Source organism: Ischnura elegans, chromosome 9 (assembly GCF_921293095.1).
Source record: "Ischnura elegans chromosome 9, ioIscEleg1.1, whole genome shotgun sequence".
Lineage (NCBI taxonomy): Eukaryota > Metazoa > Arthropoda > Insecta > Odonata > Coenagrionidae > Ischnura > Ischnura elegans.
Window position 1 is genome coordinate 33,449,880 of NC_060254.1, and position 22,248 is coordinate 33,472,127.

Sequence of the window (22,248 nt, forward strand, 5' to 3'; positions counted from 1 at the left end):
CTATATTATTTTCCAGGATGCCGTAAGATGAATTATCGGTATGCGTAAAAGTCAATCATCACACCTGTTTCAGAACTGGTAGAAATAGGGTATAGTCTGTCTATAGGGTAAAGCTTTCGTATTCTTTATTTGAGATGACTTTTGTCAAACTTCGAACCTTCCTTACGTTCGCAATTACGGACACAACATCCCGAAGTGCTCGGAAAAACGAATATGTAGGGAGAAAATCGCTACCATCCCCAATATTTTTGCAGAAGTGTTTTCGCCGAAAGCTAAAATGCGCGAGAAATCGAGGAGAAAGAACACGGGTGATGGGAAATTGCCCGAGGAAAATAAGGAACCGTTTTTCTCCAGACGGTGTGGGGAAAACACATCATGTAAATTAATGCCGAAGTCGATTGAATTTGTTTACCTGCTCGCCATTCGAATGCGTTCCACCCGCGCCTATTGGTCCGCATATATTTTGCCGGCCCAAGTGACCATGGGAATTCCATTGATCCGATTTTTTCCCCGATTCAATGAAGGATGATCCTCATATCAGAGAAGCGAGGGTCTCGGCATCTGCCATTTCCATAAAGAAGATCCCCCTTCCACCAAAATCGAAGCCACCGGTCTCGGGAAAACTTTGCACTCAGTTTTGCCGCTCGGCTTGGAGTTTCTTTTTTGTTTTCTCACCGTATTTATAGACTGGATCAATTCCTTCCATCGAAATGCGAGTGGTTCTAAATATACAGTAAACCTTTCTATCTCATCATAGAGTTCTTCGCTAGAGAGCCCCTTTTTTCACGTCAAATCTATTAAGCCGCTGTCTTCGTGAATCTAAACGAAAAAAAACGTATTTTAATAATGATGAACTCGTATCACTGAATCGCGATAAAAAAATACGTAGAAATTTTCAAAATAATAACTTTTCCCATTACTACTTTTAAGAGATGTTGTAAATGGAAAATTCATTCCATCAATGTCATTGAATAAAATATTCGCTAATCCTTTCACAGTTGACAGACTCTAAACACAACGTATGAATTTTGAAGACCTCAATACCCGATACGAGGAAATATATTGACATATCCATGAAATGTAACAGTACCAGATTACATCATTAAGCCTGCAATACGAATCAGCTTAAAGCATATTTTGTTTCATCCAATACTCGTACACTAATTCATTGAAGCAAAGAAATTCGAGAGGCTACGCATATAAAATCGTACTACCTCATCGTAGCCTTGCTTGCAAAAAAAAACTTACAGCCTCATCTTAAATTTCTTCGAAAGGGGGATCCATATTCCAAATCAAATTTTTATTCCGGCCTAGTCTCAAATATTGTGCACTGCGGGTGGCTCCGTAAAGTTGTTACCGTAGCTAGTCCACGTATACTTAAATTCTATAAAAAACCTGTTTTATCGTTCTCTTTGCGAAAATTCACGAAGAAAATGTACTTTAATCATGATATTGCTTCCGTGAATAGTGGTCAAATACTCGGTAGAGTTTACTTAATTTTTATAGGGAAGTTTATTTCCACTAATTCTCACAAAGTAATAGTGAATGAAAAAAGTATTACATCCTTTCATTGCATTCTTTGTTTCGCCAACATTTAGGGAGACTCAATTAAAACGGATCGCTTTGAAATTCTTCCTCTTGAGGATGACTAACATGTTGACATAATGTAATCGGTAAGTACCAAATGCCACCATTGTGGTTAATGATATCACGTTATGTCAACTACGAGTTTATTTCATTTCTTGCCGCTCTCGTAAAAAAGACCAAATCACCCTAACAAAATCCGAGTGACTCTCAGTATAAATTAAATCCTTCTACTTAATCGTAGACTTCCTCTTCCGCATTAAATCTATTTAGTAAAAAATTCAAAACTCTTCGGCATAAATTCAAGAAAAAGCTCTTCTACCCCATCAGTGGCTTCTTTGCGATAGGGTTGATTCTTTCAGAATCTGCAGAGTATATTTGGCCAAATTATGTCCTCAAATTTAATTGACCCTTTTACGTAAATTGAGTCAACTTTTTAAAGAGCTCACTATAGCTCTTCTGCAAGATAAAGCTTAATCTAAAATAATTCTCTGAAAGTATTTTTACTAAGATATATTCCAAACTCACTATCTTCTTAAGTATGACAATAAGAAAATTGTTAAATGTTGAAAAGAGGCAAAAGAAGGAAATCTAGACAAATCCACAATTTCTTTTTTCAATATCTTCCAATTTCTTTTCTGATTATTTTGCGAAACAATGCCCGTTAAAATAAACGTATTTGATGGGCTCCAAGTGCAATGAATACCTCATCAACTGGTTGTAGACTTCTTCAAGACTTATCTTTTATTTACATCAGTTTCTTTTTAGCTATCCAGTTTCATAAGGATAAGATAAAAATGATTTTGACGCTTATGAGTAAACCGCGACGCAGCATACATATTGAGTTTGTTATAATTTATCCTGAATCCTTCGAGATTTCGTGAGATTTTCCAAATTGATAGCCATTATATTAAATCCATTAATCTATTGCACTCTCTCAAAGTTTCAAGAGACGAAATTTAAACACTTTATTCAAAGTTTCCTGTTTAACTAAAGAATTGATACAGCTAAATGCTTCAATGTAAGAAGATATCTACCAATATCATATGTACTGAAATTATTCTTGGTGTAAAAATGGCAAAACTTGAACTCTGTTTGATCGAACAAAGAACACTTCCTCAGTTAAGTAACTATAAAAATGGAAGTTGCTCCTACTTACTTCTGAGGAATTTCACACTAGACTACTTGGAAGCATTCCAACATGAAAATTGAACAATATTTTATCGATAATATTTGTGCCACGAAATGTCTTTGAGAATGCTATAAAATAATGTCCTGCATATGTAACCTAAAGTAATGTTTAAGTAGCAATAGCTACCACCATCGTTACATGAAAGACCCCATACATATCCACTATGGATAAAAAACAGGTGATTACATACTTATTACCAATTAGCGAGTAAATAACTTCATCAAGAAACGCAGAACGAAGCATACTTATCTCATAAGATACACCAATTGCAATAAGAAGCTCTTAGGAAAAAATATTAAGGAATAATCAGTTGGAGGCACGATTCGAAATGTACGAGTACTCAAATTTAATGTTCATGGAGTAATTTCCGAAGACCTAATCCACATCAAAAGGCTGAAAGTATGACGCGCGCACATAAGGTATGGTATGGTATTTGGAGGAGAAGACACACAGCTGAGGCCATTTGCGCCATGAGGGGAGGGTAGGTATGTATGGGTGGTGAGAAACCAGGCGTCGACATTATCCTGCTCATAACGAAAGGCGCAAAGGGGCCACTGCTTGACGTCCCATTCGACGGACGAAGTGTTGATGCGCGCATGATCAGTAGGATGTATGTGCTGAAGCTACATCGGAGGGAACACGCTAAAATGTGACTGATTAATGAATGGGAAGAAAGATTGACTGAGTTTTTTGTGTAGATAGAAGAAAAAAGACAAAGTATAAAATGTTTTAGCTATGAATGCTAATTCCATTCTGGAATTTTTAATAGAGCACAGCGGGACATGAGGTGATCTTGAATTTCCTAATTGTCCGTCATTAACAATCCTTCAATTGATAGTTCTTAAAGTAAGCGAAGTTAAATATTACGTTGAAATCAAGAGAAATCAGCGTAAAAAAAACTTGGATAACAAATGAAATTAGGGCACACTGGTTAACTTATTTCTTTGCCTTTGCAAAATTTGCCGAGAAACAATTTGGAGCTTAAAAATGAACAAATAATAGAACACATAATCAATAATAACACAATGGCCATCGCCTGCTCTATCCAGGTTTGGAATTTAAAAGTTAATTGTAAAAAATGTGCAATACAACATTGATACATCTATAGCAACGAATCTAATCGAAAAAAGCTAAACCAAAATTTAATCTATACATGCGACGAAAAGTGCGCATTTTACTGCCACTTGATCATATTTTACAAGGACAAAATAAATTTAAAATGGACGAATATCCAAATTTTAATGCAGAAATAATATTAAAATGAAATAAAAATTTTCCCAAATGAGTTTCCTCGGACCAGTTCAGTGGTTAGAAGAGTAATCCCACCAAAAATCTGACCTGAATTTTTCTCTAGTTGGACTCCGCGCGCTGAACAGGTGACGCAAAACTCAGGAAAGAAATGAAGTGCAGAGCCGATCAGTGAAGGGTTACGGAAAGGATAAGAGGACCATCAAGGGTGCGACCGGAGTTTAAGCCCCTTGGCGTATTGGCGGCGGTTTCTAGAACTATTTTTCCCGCGCGCTATGGTTACAAAACTTTTATCAACAAATCATAAATTTTATCAAATTTTATTTGTTATTAAAGCAAAAACCGACCAAACCCAACCCAAACCAACCCAAACCAACCCAACCCAAAAAATAGTTCTAGAAACCGCCGCCAATACGCCAAGGGGCTTAAACTCCGGTTCACCCCCATCAAGAAGTCAGGAAGATAAAATATTTTAATATTTTAATCGGCATTTTAAATGTAATTTATTTTAATCGACGTATTCTAACAACTACTTATCCAAATTAACAGCAATTTAAAATAGACGGAGTAAACTAAATGCACGTGGCTCCCCAAATTTGGATGGGAAGTTCACTTTCCAAAGAAGCTGCCAAATTTTAATCCTTCAAAATCTCTCTATCATTTGGGGTGTTTTCTCAAGAAAAAAAAAGGCTAAATCGTAAAAATTCGTTTGTTAAAGGGAAATGAATAAAAATGATGCAAAAGAAACCAACAAGAAACTTCATCAGGAATAGATTTGAGAATGCAATTAAATTTTTCGCTGAAGAGAAAGCTCGATATTTCTCGCTGGATAGATCTTTTTTGGTGACGGATGAGTCGCGTGAAAGTTATGAAACCACCATAAAATTTTCATTGCAAGCAGAATAGATGATGTTGAAAATCATCCTCATCATAAACATTATAAAGTTATGCTAGAGCAGCGGTTCCCAAACTTTTTCTTTCCGCGACCCATTTTAGCTCATTCTTTTTAGCCGCGACCCCTTAAAAATGGTCGTCCAAGTTTAAGTACGTTGTTCACCATATTATTAGTATCTCGCGACCCCTTTCCGAACGGCCTACGACCCCCTTGGGGGTCGCGACCCCCACTTTGGGAACCGCTGTGCTAGAGAATATAACTATGTAGCAAGAGATACAACTTTCAGGTACAGAAAATTTTTGACATAAGTCAACTCTACATTCTCTGGAAATATTAAAATGATTTCATGATTTTTAATTAAGCCATCAGCCACCATAAAGACCGTCCAAGCTGCAGGAATGCAAAGGCCTGGGCGATATTGAATATGCACATACAGCACAAAAAGCAGCAATAACTTATTTTTTCTTTCAAAAATGGTTTTGCGGAGGGAAACGGGTCTTTCACCAACGCCAATAAAATGTAATACTGAGGCAAAAAAGAGTGGAGCCAAAACTGACCCGGTTGGAAGCCCGAAAGTGTTCCATCCAACTCACATACCAGGAAAACCTTAAGTTATTCATTTAGTCGAAATAATCACCAATTTTTCATCGAAAGGAATCATAAAATTTATGATGTATCAAATGAGGAATACTGTGAATGTTCAGGTGTTGATAGTAAATATTTACTGCACTAAGTTACACTAAACCTCCATTTCTCTCAACACAGTCACAGAAACTTAAAATGTGAGATGATTTACCGCAACCAAACATTAGAGCTCTTAAAACGGAGTTTTGATGGAAAACGTTGATTTATTATTCCAATAAGGATTACATGGTAGAGTTTCTGAAGTGTAGCCCAATGAGCGATTTTATAAAAACGTTCACCCAAAAAGATTCACTTGATTGAATTTTGATAATTAGTAATTAATTTTTACTAAAAAAATAATGCATGGTCATAACCACATATTTTTAGCAACTTGATTCAAAATAGTTTTAATGAATAATCAAATTTATGTTTTAATACAATCACTTTTTCAGGGTTATGATTTTTTTAATTAATGACCATCAAGTTACTTCAAATGAAATGATTGATAAAATGTTCGAAACAAAAATTGTAAAAATCCATTATCGTAAAATCTCGAATTTCTTCATAGATAACTGAATCAAGCTTAAAAGACCAAACTTAATTTATTATTCCATAGAGAGATTATTTGCCTATTGTATACGTTTTACTAAGCAAATTCTATCTCAATTTCAAACCTAAGCTGTCAAAATTTACCTCAGCCGCTTTATTCATTAATAATTCCACCACGTACCGTGAAAACAGGAAAAAATACGTCTCAAGGATAACACTATGGTATAATTTTATCATGCACAAATTCAAAACTTTTGTTCCGACGGACCACGTCAATTTCAGGTTCTTCTTCATTAGTAATGAGGAAGGAGAAGTTATTATTCACTCGATTAAATACAAAATAAACATTCATCATCAACTACGATTCACACGAGTGTTTTTGCCAGACTATTCATAATATGTCACTCTGAAACTTTCAGCCTTTCTTTGTTTAGCAGAGCATCTACATATGTCTAAACTTCAATGAGATGTGCCAAAAACGTTTGTTTATTCTGATAAAAAAACTGCATACTAACGGAAAATATAAACGCTACTCTCTCATATAAAAATAAACTCAAAATAAGTGGCACGAATCCTACTATTTCCGATTATGGTTTGACATGGCAAAATGAATCAAGTGACAGTGAAAAGCAGCTGTCAGTCCTATAAAAGAGCATGGTTGGTTGAAAATAGATTTGACAGGTTTTCGAATAAGCATTACAATGAAGGTACAAATAAAAGGCTAGATGGCACAGAAATGCTTGCATCTAGTGCCAAATCATTTTCACCTGCGAAAATTTTCTATTTGCATTGATTTTGTGAAGCGTGACCCAATTCCATATAATCCAGAACTATCACTCCCACTACGAGCCACACAAGAAGAAACAGTATTCCCCGCCAATCAGAGGCTAATTTGAAAACATTTGGATAGGACTGATAACAATTTAAGGTTTTAAATGTAAAAATATTATTCAGGCTTCGTACCTTGTGATGCTTTGGAATAGCACTGAAGGTTCAAAAAACGACTAATTTTTCATCATTAGTTCTCGACTAGTTCTCCCATCTCTGTCTGGATTCTGCGAGGGTCCAGAGAAACATTTTTTCATTCCATTCAATTAGCTCAGTCCACTAGGTAAATCTAAAATAAGGTAAATTTACCCAAGGACTTGATTCAGAATTATTACCCGAGACTATTCAAATAAATAGGCTGAATTTAAGAATCAAATTCCAAAAATTCTAACTATAATTCCAGATAATGTAAAGACATACCATAACGTAAATTATCATGCCATGAGGAAGCGGATCACGTGTAAATAGATGATTGAAAATTATGGAAAGACGAAGAACTTATGATGTATCCTTTTGAATAGTAAGCAAGACTTTTAAGCCAATTAAAGGAAAAATTAATCACGGTCGACGACTCGAAAAAAACTAAATGCCAACCTTTAAAATGAATATTTAGTAGAGAGTTTGCATGAAATATGTTCAATAAGTCCCCATAGAAAATTATTTTAAAAATAAGAAATAAAACACTATAATTATTCAAATTCATCATCTTCAACACCACGGGATAATTTTGTTTTATCACTTATCATTCACGGCAAATACTGAGTATTGAGATTGGTATTCATAATTATCGGCTCAAAAGGACGTAATATATATGCTGAAAACATCTTTAAACTTATTCCCAGCAGAAAATTCCATACACTGGACAGTTTATTTTTACTGCTCCTATACGCAGACACGACACAGGAAAAAAGTTGAAACTTTCCAACTTAAGTGCTCCAGATTTTCTCTCTTCCGTCCTTTCCATGGACTTCAAACACTCCACGACCTTCGAAGCTTATCTTCCAGGCATGTCCCACTTATGAAGCGGCCTCATACACCAAAACACATAACGGTTCGCTCCGCACACCACCACTGCGGGAACGTTTCATAAAAGGTTTGGAAAAGCCAGCATGCACTTATGGTTGACCCCGGGAAGAGGTAGCTCATTTACACGTACACCCATTCCCGACCGACTCAACATTGAGCAGTTTTTTCCCTCGTGTGTACTATTCTCAGTCTATACGTATATGATTACGTTGAGAGGGTGATAAGGAGTGGATCTAAAGCCACACTGAGAGTTAGTTAACCATCGTGCTCGGCGGCGCGTGTCGCTCGTATACGTGGGACCTTGCAGCGCATTCAGATAAGAGGAGCTCTCCTATCGCGTTGTCGGGCACAACATCAAAGGCGGATAATCTTATGAATGTGACGCCGCGCAGGGATGATGGATACTACGCCGAAACTCTGGGTTCACATCTATCGCAGAGCATGGCAACGGTCACTGAAAATCTACAACTGCAATCCATTTATTGCTTTGCAGCAACTCTGCTTAACTCAGTTTTACTTTTACCCGAGCTCAGTTTCATTGCCATTGCTAGGTATTTCTAGTATCCGATATGATTCTATTTTGTCTTACTCTATATTGAAGCCATCTAGATGCCTCAAAAGCAGTTTTTATGAGCGCACAGTACTCAAACCTTGGCGAGTGAAATCAACTGCCAGAATTGGAGAGGAAGAATTTAATTTTTTTACAAACACTTGAGCACATGAAGAGTCCGTTATACCTGAAACCTTGGTGATGATCATCCCTGTGGCCTTTAAAGGGTCACGGTTGGATACTTTGTAAGTAAAGGTAATTCTATTGTTTTTAACATACCCAAAAACCTAAGATATGAATGACATTTTTACCGTGAAATTCATACTTTTTTCTATCTTGAAATTTTGAACATTGAGGCTCCACGAGGCGCGATAAAATTTTGCGTTATGACTCATATTATGAGGTCAAAAGGTGGAACTTATAAAATTTGGTACGCATAAAACTGACAACCTTTTTGATATGTGTGGCGAATTTTATCTAAAATTAAATATCAAAATTAATGCACGATAAATGGAAAAGAATGGTAAAATTTGCAAGGAATATGAAAAATGAAGGTTACGACGCAATCCATCAAAATAAACAGCAATTCCGAAGTGCTCATATTTCCAGTAGCTATAGAATATTCTCAAGAAAATGCTAAGGCTAAATATGTCACGATTGAAGCTCACAAGGCTTTATAAAATCGATCCTAAAAAATTAATTGATTCGTATCATGTACACTTCCGCGTGAAAAAACGAGGCTAAAATATAAACCTTATTAATATGGATTGATCGATGAACAGACTCCATAAGGATCGTAACAATTAGAGACGCAGGCCTATCTCCGCTCATTGAATGGAAAATGACGATATCATTCAAGTGTAATAATAATATGATTGAAGGTTTGCTTCAACAAAAAAACTATCTAAAGCATAAACAGCCAAACCTATTTAGTTTCGCCCCTAAAGTCTGGTATTTAAGTGAGGGTAAATTTTATCTCTAGGTTAGTTGTTGCAGTGTGACGTATCGGAGGAAATTCTTGAGAGAATATGTCTAATTTCCTATAAATATAGACCAGAATATCTCAATGCGAGATTTTTAGCTCTAAGCAAGATAATTTATTTTTAAAATAATGGTTTGAATACTGCAAAAAGTTTGTACAAAAGTTGATATCCTCCTTTCCAATTACAAGCAACTATCTGCAGTAAACAGTTTGAACTTTGATATGCTGAAGAAAAAGCGACGCAGCAAGCAACGTGCAAATGCCCAACCACGGGCAAATTGCCAACGGCTACGCGTCCATTAGTAATGGGAACACGGTGCATGTGAGCACACTGGTGCATAGCTTTGAAACTCCATATTTGTCAGCCTAAACCTGAGTAGACGCTACCTGTGGTTCAGAAAACCTCCGTACCCAACTGCCGCTTGCCTGGAATGGACGAAGTTTCATAACGTGTTTGAGTCCCTTTGCTGAGTTTGATACGTTTGAGTATGAATCCGTTTCTTGTCCATTTTTAAGGGAAATGAACTACCTAAGAACCATTTTTGTGCATAATTTCTAGTCGCAATGTAATTTTACAAATTTTCAGATCCATAATCCTTGAGTTAACAGAGGAAAATAGCTAATTTTTATGGGGTAGAATAAAATGGTAAGTTTGATAAATATTGCGGCTACCCGTTGGTGAAATTATTTCTTCGAATCTATGTAATTTGAAATGGGTACGCCATTTACTCATCAGTTTATGTTTGCGAAGAATCGTCATCATAAGTCAGCAATCCTAAGATTAGTTTGACGTAACGTACGTAGTTCTCCTTTCCGTTCTCCTACACGCAAGTCTTTTCGTAGTCACGTATTTTCCTCTTATACATTCTTGATAACGTGTCCCGTATATATCTCATTCGGGGACGTCCCTTACCTCTCCTCCCTTCCGCTTGTCCTTCCACGATTTTTTCATCATTCCTCCTGACGTAAGAAATGTAAGGAACATTACAGTTTTGACCACACTGGGGTTTCTAATGATTTCAGCCATTTGTTCCTAAAAATAGGGTCCGCACGAATGGTAAGGGAGGTGGAATAAAATGGGTGAACGTCTCTTCAGCTGGCTATAGGATGGGAAAAGCAATTTTCTGGCAATCGATACCTCTTGCAGAAGACAGTTCGGTCCATAGGTGTGTCTCGCGATGGATAAACGGGAAGGGAGATTGATGATCCATGATATATATTTCCCTCAAGTATATATATATATAAAACAAATAAAAAAACAAGAATGATTTTTTACCCATTTGAAAAAATAGGATATATCTAGGCAAATAGAATGAAGGATGAAAAGATGAAAAATGGTTATGTGAACCTACCACTACCCATTATTAGTAAAATTATTAAGTACTTCAGAAAGCTAATTCTGCGAGATAATATACACTATTTAATATTATATGGAATCCTTATTGCTATGCTTCATAATAACCATAAGGTTTATGGGAACAAGAAAAAAATTTCAAATAGTAATAAAAATATAGAGCATTAGGAGTGTTTCGGAGTACCATTTTGATAATAGCTCACAAATTGGTATCATGACGAGGAAATAACCATATTTACAGATATCTGACAACATTTTAAACTGTTGAAGGAATCAGTAGACAAAAGTGAGGTGTACGGGTGAGGTATAAGGTATATAACCCCAATAGATAAAGAACTAAGATATGTGGCAGTGAATATACCTAAAATAATATTTAAATTTAAAGTTACCGGGAAAACTCGCTGGCATATTACTGGATGAAAGAGTGAGATAGTAAAGAGCTTGCAAACTACTACACAATCGCAAACACGCACAAAACCTTGGCCCATATTGCATTCGGTTCGATAAGCACAAAGACTCTTTGATATCCTCAAAGATCGTAAGAAATAACAACATTTTATTTCTCCTGAAACTACGACTAGCTCCCTTTGTTCACGACATCCGAGGCTCGGACTAAATACCAAAAATGGCAGGCTTAAATTATGGAAAGAAATCGACCTGATAAGGCCGGTTTCATTTTTCCAAAAAAAAATTCCAAACTTTTTTAGTTGATAGAAACTACTGGTAAATTTAGAAGTGTGTTCAACGCAATAATTTCCTTGAAAATTGGAGAATTTTTACTTCGTCTAAGGTGTTTTATCGATAAAGGGATCACGCAAAAAATGAAAACAGCGTAGCGGATGGTGGTCTGTTTCGTATTCGTCATATTTTAAGTATTTCTGAAATATTTGAAGTAGAATTGCGAATAACTATGTTAGTTACCTAAATTCATATCTACAATCAGCTTAAGTGGCTGGAAATAGTGTTGATTCAAGGTCAAACTGATTAACATATATTTATGGTTGGCTTTGCGCCATTTTTTTTGTTTTGCACCTTCTCGTGCGTTCACGAATCAGTAAATCTCGTTCGAATGCGCAAAAAACCGGAAATCTTTTTTTTTTGTTTACCCTAAGCACCACAATAGCTGTTGTATCCAATGTTTCCATTTCGAATGTGCGCACTCACCTCTTGATCTGAGGGAGGAGTTGCTGGGATGCCCGCCGAAGGCCATCCACGCACTGCCGCCGGAGTTTTCGGATCCTCTCCCTTAGTTCCGGGCAGTCCTTGGACTGACCGATGTGGATGAGGAGGTCCCTGAAGAGCGCCACCTGCGAGTTGCAGTCCGCTATCAACTGTTGGGAAAGAGGAAGGGATAACGGTTGAGTTCCCATGGACCTTGAGTATTAGTAGAGGAGGAAGTACTTTTTAAATAGTAGTGAGGGCATCCATTGATTACGTGAGGCGTATAAGAGGGGATCAAGCCGAATCTCACCCAATATCTTGTAGGGGAGATGGGGATCTGGCAGGTATCACGTATTTTTTTTCCACAAGAAACAGTGTAAAATTACGAATCTAGAAATCTTAAATATAGTCGTAACTAATTTTAAATAATAGTATTCACTAACCTTAATTAAAAATAATTAAACAAATTGTTTTTTAATAAATCCAACGCAATGAAGCATATATTAACGTATTTACACGGAAAATGAGAATTTGGAACAACCTCACGTGAGATTAGAGGGAGGGGACCGAGCCAAATCTCACGATATCTCACTAAGGGGGTAGATGGGGGTTCAAAAATCGCCAAAATCACCTCGTGTAATAGTGGACGCCGCCTAAAATTCCCGGAAAATATGCATGTACACACTGCAGACACGAATTTTCTCAAATTTATTAGAGTATTTTACGACATTGAAGTTAAATGTTTTAGAATTTTGACCAAATATCAAAAATTAAAAGCGACTTTAAATTATTTAGACTTCCTTTTCGCAAAATTGAAATAAATAATGAACATTTGACCGAAAAAAATCTCTAAACTGAAATCATAGCACATTAAACCTGATTACACGGTTCAATTTCGATTTGAACGAGGGTAGCTATTGCATTCGAATGTTTTGATTTAAGTATTCTACCTTTTTGCACTAGATTCAGCACGTCCGAGAGAAGTAGCATATGATTGGGAATTTAGCGAAAAATATCCTTTCGGGACATTATATGAGCGCAAGGTAGGTCAACATGTACTAAAGGTATTACGAGCTGGATCGGACTTCAGATCGGAACCAAATTTTGAACCAGAGAAGGTAAGCCAAGTGAGTTCAGTTTTTGTTTTTTTTATGCAGTTCAGTTACCTTAACTTCATAGAATTTATTAATCATTTCACATAATAAGAATGCCTATGTTTTTCCACGTACAAGACCACCAAGACCTCGACGAGGCTCGGCATTTTTCATCCTGTTCGCCTTGTGATGAATATGTGAGAAGAAAATAGTTTAATGTATCATCTATAGCAATTGAGGAAGATGTTCAGAAGCAAGGTAAGTTCTCTACATTGAACCGAATGTGGGGCTACGAACGTGAAATACACCAAGGTGCCGTAATTGCAACATGGTAGTAAAGTCTCGGCTTCTGAATCCATCACTGCACAACGAAAAACCGCGAGTACATCATGAGAAAAGTTTCTCATAGTGGGGCCAGGGGTCTTATTTTGCCACTTACTCTCTGCACACATAGCAATTCGCGAAAAATATGCACTAACTCACTACAGGTATGATTTTTCTCAAATAGATAGGAGTATTCTATGACATTGACTTTGCAATTTTGATCAACAATTTAAAACAGCTTAAAATCATTTAGACTTCCTTTTCGCAAAACAGAAAGAAATAATATGCATATTACTAACAAAAATTGACTGAGGTGAAATCAAAACGTTAATTAGTTTCCCTTTTAGAGTTACTGAAGCACCGAAATCCCAAAATCATTTAATTTTAATTTGATTTGTAATCCTTTAAAAAAATCGTCATGGATAAGAAACTTTTTGACCAATCAATATAAATGTACTACGAGGCCAATGTAATCGGATTAATCGCAGAACCTGTAAACCGGAGTAACTAAATCTCATTTATCAATCATATGTAGCGCCAAACCGACTTATCAAATTGTAAAAGTACTTGTAATGAAAAACTAATTTGCTGACCGATGAGTAACGACGTGGTAGTTGCTATTATTCGATGAGCTTAATGTAATACGATTTATAATTCGAAAAAATGGCCTTGATTGCATGATTCCTCGGTACATCTGACATATCTTTCACTCTCGATAGTATCGGATTAAATCACTTTGAAATTGAATACTAAAAAAATTAATCGCTTTTTTATTTTTGAGATCAATAAAATAAAGCAAGACTCTTGTGGAATTTTCGCAATATTAATTTGTATATCTTCGGGACTTGAGAATTTTTGAAATTTCTACAATTTCGGGTTTCTTAGAAGTTTTCAAATATTTCATAGGTAATCGAAACTTATAAATAATTTTCATGCTCTACAGACACAAAAATATATGTTGTAAAACGCCATCAATGAGATTGGTTTATTTAATTATCGGTTTCCTCCAAAACCCTATGTTAACAATAAAAAGGTCAATGAATCTTCATAATTAAGAAAATGACGGTGAATATACTTTCAGTCAGGCCCGTGATGGGCCGCCGGGATACCGGGACGTACCCCAATGTGCCCTCCAGCCTCGAAATCTTAGGCGCCCTCCTGTTCCGAAACTGACAATTTTTGCAGTCAGATTTCAAGCAGCGAGGGGGAGGGTTTGGGGGATAAACCTTCCCCCCCAGAGCTTAGAGATTTTTTAAAATAAAAATATATTAATATGACAAATTTTGTAATTAATATTAGGGGTACGGGTGACTCACAAACAAGCCATAGAACTACTCACACAGCCGTAAAACGCACCATTCTGAACCATTTATAATGAAAATTTTCTGGGGGAGGGCCCCCGCATCTCCCGCTTACCCTGGTGAATATTCCATTTCCCCCAGACCTCCCAATATTAGTTGCGCCTAAAAACCCCCCTAGACTTAATTTCTAGCTGAGCCCCAGGCCAGCATCGAGCATGACTTGATTTCAATCATGTCTCATTTTACAGGATAATTAGCACTGTCTTAACTCATTAGTGAATAGCGTCCGATACATCGGACGCGCGTATTTATTTTTTTTCCTGGGCTCCAGTTGACTTTTGCTACATTTTGATACTATATTAAGTTCAAATGGATGTCTGTCTTCACCGCCTGCTAATATCTTAGCCGACTCCATGAATTTATTGACTTGAGAAGCATTTATGTGAGACATGGCATTGAAAGAATTTGAAGTCACCCGCACGTGGTAAGTACATTATTTTCCACTGTAGTATTTTGCTCAATATGTTGATAACTTTTATCTCATTTTTCTTCTAAAGGATGATCTTTTTATTTTCTTTATTATCAAGTCTCTCTGTACTATTTTGAATCTGTAATCAACACTGAAAACCGACCGTCCGATATATCATTATTGTAAATTATGTATTATTTAAACTATTGATTGTAAAAATTTTAAAATTGCAGAAATAAGTTAGAATGAACCTTATTAGCCAGAATAATTACTTTCTAAATTAAATTCAACAAAAATAACTTTATGCACTAATGGGTAAAGTAAACAAAACAATAATTTAAATTAATGCAATTCATTCTGAATCATTCCGGTAGTCCTCCCCTTTCGTGGCATTCTTTAGAAGAATTTATAGATTATTTAGACCAATCGTGGTGGCACAAGCTTTTCCGTGGTCCTCATGAATGGATTTATATCGTAAAGTGAGGGTTTACTGTATATGTAGTTCATTTAGTGTGGAGAATATGAAGGCTTGAGAAAATTCCAATCATACTTTGAGGTTAAAATTCCCAGGGTGAAATTATGTTTTTCTTACGACCGTCGTTTTGCCATCAGCGCCCTCTGGCCATGGCCGTCCAGCGCCCTAAGAAGGGGTCCAGCACGGGCCTGCTTTCAGTTATACAAAAAGAGCAGGTAACGATTATTTTCAAAGAAACAATAGGTGATTTACCTAAAAATGCTGCAATTACTGCAAAAAAAATAACCTAGAAAGTACAATTTTCCGGCAACTCAGCAACTTTTATTCAGTTTTCATCTACATCTACATAATACCCCGCGAGCCGCCTAAAAGGCGTGTGGCAGGGAGTGTAAGGACAACAGCCGTTTACAACTAAAAAAAATGAAGTGCTCTAACGAGGTTGGGACTAGCGTTTATTAAAGTCCTTTATGGTTCGTGGGAAAAACGAATTCCCATATCTACCCGTTCGGAAAAACATCTCTCATAATTTAGCGCTTCTATCGGACCTGGAAATATGGTGTGGCTATAATATTACGTTCTCTGTGCCGCTCTTAAAGATACCCATTCTCAATTGCTCAAGCAATCTAAGCCTAGCAAACCCTTACATCTCTGATGAAAACTAACCGAATATGGCTGGAAACGTGGAGGAGATATTTGCTGTGTGGAAGAATCCTAGCGCTCGGCATGGAGATTGGAGGAAAAGTTGAGCGGGGGGAATAAAAGGGTTGAAGATGGACGGCTGAAGTTGGTTGAAGCATAAGAAAGAAAGTTTGCAGTTGGACACGCTTGCGAAGGAAACGGTGAGCGGAGAAGATTAAAAAAGTAGAAGTGGCAAAGAGTCGAAAATGTTTGGCGAGCACGGAGGAGGTAGGGGGATGGGGAAATAATGATCGCACTCGGAGGACGATGGAAGGCAGTCACACGGAGTCAGATTTCACGATTTCAGGGCGAGCCAAAAACGCCTGCGAGTATTCACTTGGAATCCATGCATCCGAAAATTTATTCCGGGCAAGAAGAATCGAGCGAGATATATTGCTCCATGTTACACCTGATCCTTTGAACGGGAAAGATATTGAATAAAAAAAGAAGGGAGACTACACCGACTGAAGATTTCTTTTCTTTTTTTTTCCGAAGAAATCTTTTCGAGGAATGGGTGAATTGGAAATATAAGGTCACTGAACTAAATTTTGATGCTTAAGAATTTAATACTTATAAAAAAATTTTTTTTTTGGAATATGAAATTTTTATACTTAGTCAAGGTAAGACTCAAGTACTTCAGAACCAAACATATGTATTTTTAATATTTATTCATTCAACACCTATTTGATTTGAAGAGGAAGAGGCTTGGAATAAGGAAGATTACTGCGATTGAAGACGAAATCATTTTTATGAATAAATGGATTATATAAGATGACTGTACGAAAATTCGACACTTAAAATTGCAAATAAAACGGAAAAATGATATTCGTGGGAAGCTAAACGTTGTTTGACGAAGTCCTGGTAAGGCTTAAGTACTTTCAAGCTTAATAGGAAAACTTGCGAAACGAGTGAGATATATATATCAATTCATGTTATACCTTATCATTAAACTAAGGGGAAGAGTTGGAAAAATGGGAGATTACAGTGATTTAAGATGAATTATTTTGAAATTATGGATAAATTGGAGATTTAAGACAACTGTAAAAAATTACGATGCTTAAAAGCTGGAAGTATGTGGAAAAATATTCTTTGTGGACAAACTGAAATGATTGTACCAAGTTCAGGTAAGGCTGAAGAACTTGGCTACTAAACAGTATTTAACACTATTGAATACTAATTTCATTAATCATAAATAGTATTAAACCATTTTTATTGCTAAAACAGATATGGCGAGCCCCCTAAATAGTTCACCATTATATCAGACATGTACAAACATGATTTTATATCACGAGCATTTTATGATGTTTTATTTATTACGATAAATCACCGAGGTAAATATGAGATCGAATCACATACCTACCATTAACAATCTAATTAAGAAAACGGAATGATTACTTCATTTTAACGTCCCCCAAAACTACCTGAAAACATTTTATACATTCGTCTGCATTTTCTTTCTCAGAAAGACAAATCTTAGTCAGAGTAATATTTTTCGGTACTCATCTGAGCAGTGGCGTAACTATGGGGGAGATGAGGGGATAGATCCCCCTCCCCAAAGCCTCAGGGAAATAAAAATATTTTTTTAAACTATTAACTAGTTTTGACATATAATAACTGCATCTGCTTAAAGATAAATATAATTATTAATATCAAGGCAGTAAGGCATTTTAGTCATTGAGATGAACCATTTTTCAAAAATTTTCCCTGTAACCCCATTGCCTGGGTCCAGGCCCCTCCATCCCCCCCAAAACATATTCCTAGTTACGCCAGTGCACTTGAGTGAACGAGTATCATGATAACTAAAATATTCACATTGCAAGAAACTTTCCATAAAAATCATTGCCGCCTGTGACCACCTCAACATTAATTTTCAAATGGCATATATTTTTTCCAATGAGCGTAAAGTAGTTGCTATCTCCGTATAACAAAAATAAATTCTACATAAATAACATCGTAACGACCTTATATACTGGCATCGAACTTCCCAAAGGAAAACGTACGATTCTGTTCTTTTTAATTCTTGGTATCAAATTTTCCTTACTTAACTTCCGGACTTAATTTACACTGTTAACATAGTGCAACAAGTATAATAAATTCTTGAGCTATTTTAGGGCACTTGGGATGTAGTTAAATTTAATGTAAAAATATATTCTCCCGAAAAAAGGACCTTTTGTCGAAACAGGTGGACTCCAGACACGCTCAGTGGTGGCTACGCAGTTCTCTACAGAAATCCGTCGATCCCCTGGGGCCATACGAGCGACACTTCACTGCCTTTCTAAAGGCTTTGTGCATAATTAACTGGCTTCAGCAGGGAATTTAGCTGCTTCTTCCACATCACCCAAAAGGGATATTTTCCAGTTTTAATATTTTTACCGAAATTCCTGAGAAAACTATTATCAACATGAAATTCCTAATTCAATTAGGATAATGATCTGGGAGTAGTTACTGAATGGTAAATAGGGACCTAACTCGGCTCGGAGGATTGCCTGTTTTATATCCCTATGGACGAAGAAAATTCCTCGGAATTATCTGAGCCCTATTTTAGGGCTGCGAAGGTAGTTAGTACATCCTACCACCCTAAAAACCACCGACTCCAAATCGCAGGGGTTCATACTTGAAACACTGCGGATTATCCGCATAACCCTTCATTAATATTTACAGGGTTTGATGATAATCCCAACAATGGACCTATTTTCATGTCTCTTCAGTTCCGCAACGGACAATATTGCAGCGAAACCGATCGAAATAGACTTTTTACGGCATAGATTTTCTAATTATGCTTTGATTACACAGTTTAGATAACTTCGAGTCCCTGAGTACCTACCATAACTTGCTGTAGCCTAATTATGATAAGTGCAAAATCTGACACGCCTCGTGTTGTCACAACTGTTATAACTGCATAATCGCAAGTGAAATCGCAACTTTAAATTTCTATGACTCCATTATTCTACATTTTTACTGCACTATTCGACAGTTGCCGGGTGGTCTCTTAAGTGGACAATGTTACATGAAGCAATTGAAATTGTAACTGTAATTGTTCTGATTACTTTGTAAAAATCAGTAATTTGTACTCTTAATTGATTTCTTTTTTGTACGAATTAACTGTAATTGAACCCAGTTACTTTTCCTCGTTACTTTCACCAGCATTGGTTACCAAAAGGGAAAAACTATACCGTCAAAAATTATTGAAGAGTATTATACTTTAAGGACTAACGCTGTTATGAGAACTATTTTCATTGTAAATTCACCTCCATCCAGCTACCGCGTCCCTGCACCACTTATAGATGAGCAAATATGGATAAGAAAATATAAAAAATTCAATTTCGAGAACGCATTTAGAAGAATAGTATCGGAGTTCTGACTTCCCAAACAAAAATCCATATCTGAGCCATGGCCCGGATTTTAAGAAGAAAGCACTTCAACTTTAGGCGATTCTATCCCCTATCGGATACAGCATCCATTAATCTGAACCAAGGCATCAGAATGTGGCCGAAAAACGATTTCCTCCAAGAAAAAAAAAACAAAAAAATAAACAAGATTTTATATTTTTTCTATCCGAATCCCACCAAAAAGGCTCAGAGCAGTAAGATCCATTACTTAACATCACTCGATGACGCACTCGCGTTAATATTTTTTTCCTACGATATCGCGTGTTTTTATATTGACTTCTCTTTTCCTCCCTTTCGGATCAAGAGTTGTAAGGCACGACGATGTCTCTTGATTTATTGATGCCGATCAAATCCTTCTTTTCTCCGCTCCCCTTATGCCCATCACCCCCCTCTCTGCCTCGCTTTTAAAGTATATATCGCCACTCACTTAAAAGCAATGCTTTCCTTTATTCGCCTTTTTCTCCCTTATATCCCTTCTACGCTCGCACGCATTTCATCCCTTGTCAGACGCACGGAAGAGCGGTATAGACAAAAATAAATGTTAAACTAACAAAAGATTCAACGTCCATGGTGTTTCGTGCAGGAATGGAATACTTCCTCTCTTTCTGTCGATATTATTGAAATGTTTATCATAATTAAATACTTCAAAACGCAGAAATAAGAAGACAACTGCAAAACAGGCTGACAAAGACAGCATGGTTGCTGCAAGACGACTAGGTTACGACAGGGGACTGGGCGGAGTACACAAACACATGCACTAGCCTCTGGCGTGACGATACTTGACGAATCAGGTGTATCCATGCGTGCGCTATGGGGCGCAGCAGATGACGCCATGGGCGTACCCAGCGAGGGGCAAGGAAAAATGGTATATATTAGTATAAGATATGTAACTAAAATAAGACTATTTTTTCAAGGAAATAATCTCATAAACTAATGCCAGAACTTGGCTTGCCCCTCCCCCTAGCCCATGGCTTGCCCCCCCTAGTTATGATCCTGGGTACGCCCTTGGATGACGCACGTAAACGCAGACCTCGCGACACACTCCAGCACATGGTGAAAATCCTGATAATGGCCATACTATACTCTTCAAACACTTTTTCCAACAGTTATTGGACACATATTTCATTGGATACACATTTCTACGTTTTACATCATTCATCATTTAATGGATAATATGGATCAGATCCAAAAAGATACGTTCTGTTTCATAATGTTAGACGTTTGATTTCAACTGCTCAAACAACCTTCGCGTAGTTTGATTCGTCCAAGGCTCCAAATTTATAGTGATTTGATTTAGAGAATTTTCAAGCATTCATTTATATGTAGTTTTTATTGTATTTTTCCGACTTGGGCGCACTTAATTTTATAGTTACCGCGTAATAATTGTTAAATTTAAATTAAAGAAACGAATTTCTGTAGGTAAGTTCATTACACTGAGGAGAAAAATTTAGATAGCTGCGCAAAATGCGGTAAAAGTTCCTATCCACAGTGAACGGATTCATGACTCTTTTGGAATTCAAACGCGGCTCATAATTACATGAAGTCCAACTGTCGTTTAGAGCAAAGGTTGTTATTTATCTGCTGTAACTGGTCAAAGAAGTTGCACTAAACGTAGATAGGCCCGTCGGAACGCCATACGAATCCTCCGGGGATCGTAGGAGCGAGCCTTTGTTTACTAGTTTTCTAGTTTACCCTCTCCTTTATAATTCTTCCTTATATTGGACGCCGTATTCTGCAAAAATGAATGCAAGCAATTGAAAAACGGTAGCAGCGGATGCTGCATCAACGGGAAACTTCCCTATTGTAATTTGAATAAGGTATCACGGATAATGCCTGGATAACAAAGGCTGAGATACGTAACTTGGAGTGCAAAAAAAGTTAACCGAAGATCAAATATAAAATTAAAAAATGATAAGCTGGTATTTTTTAGGGAAATGCAAGCTAAAAAATACTTTTTCTTAAACAAAGAACCCAACCGTTACTGAAATAATTTTAATTGTGAAGTCTTATTTAATTAGGACTTAATCAAAATCAAAATTTTAAAAATAAAAAGAAAGAAATGCGCTCATTAAATTTTGCAAGTATTGTGTAGTTATTTGAAAACACATCTGAATTATTTGAGCAGTAGTATTTATTAGTGAATTGTCGAGGGTTTTTCTAAATGAAAGTAATTTTAATCAAGTTCTGGTAACCTCAATAGTACGACCTTCTTTGTCCCAGCTATTTTCTAGTGCAACATATTCCGTAACTTTTAAAATATTCATATTTTATCATAACAACCATAAAATCAACTCGTAAATTTTGTTTATCGCATGATTTTGAAGGATTCTCAATGGGGTGGAATTCCCGCAGGTTTAATATTTTCACCGTTAAAATAGGTACAAATATCAAACTGGAGGCTGATTAATGTATACTATTTTCAGAAAGAATCCTTGTTATGCTGCAAAATTTGAAACTTTTTACAAAATAGATTTTAAAAAATAAAGTTCAATGGTGGAGTGCAACGCTTTCTTTCAGGTGATTAA

At 36.5% G+C, this 22,248-nt stretch overlaps 1 protein-coding gene across 2 annotated transcripts in view; it reads right to left on the reverse strand.

Annotated features, from left to right (window-relative positions):
- Positions 1-22,248, reverse strand: part of LOC124165506 — a 228,823-nt gene that overhangs the window by 165,276 nt on the left and 41,299 nt on the right. For both annotated transcript variants that reach the window (XM_046542948.1, XM_046542947.1), the window contains exon 2: positions 11,997-12,163. In XM_046542948.1, coding sequence (XP_046398904.1) covers positions 11,997-12,163 — 167 coding nt within the window. The remainder of the gene's footprint in view (positions 1-11,996; positions 12,164-22,248) is intronic.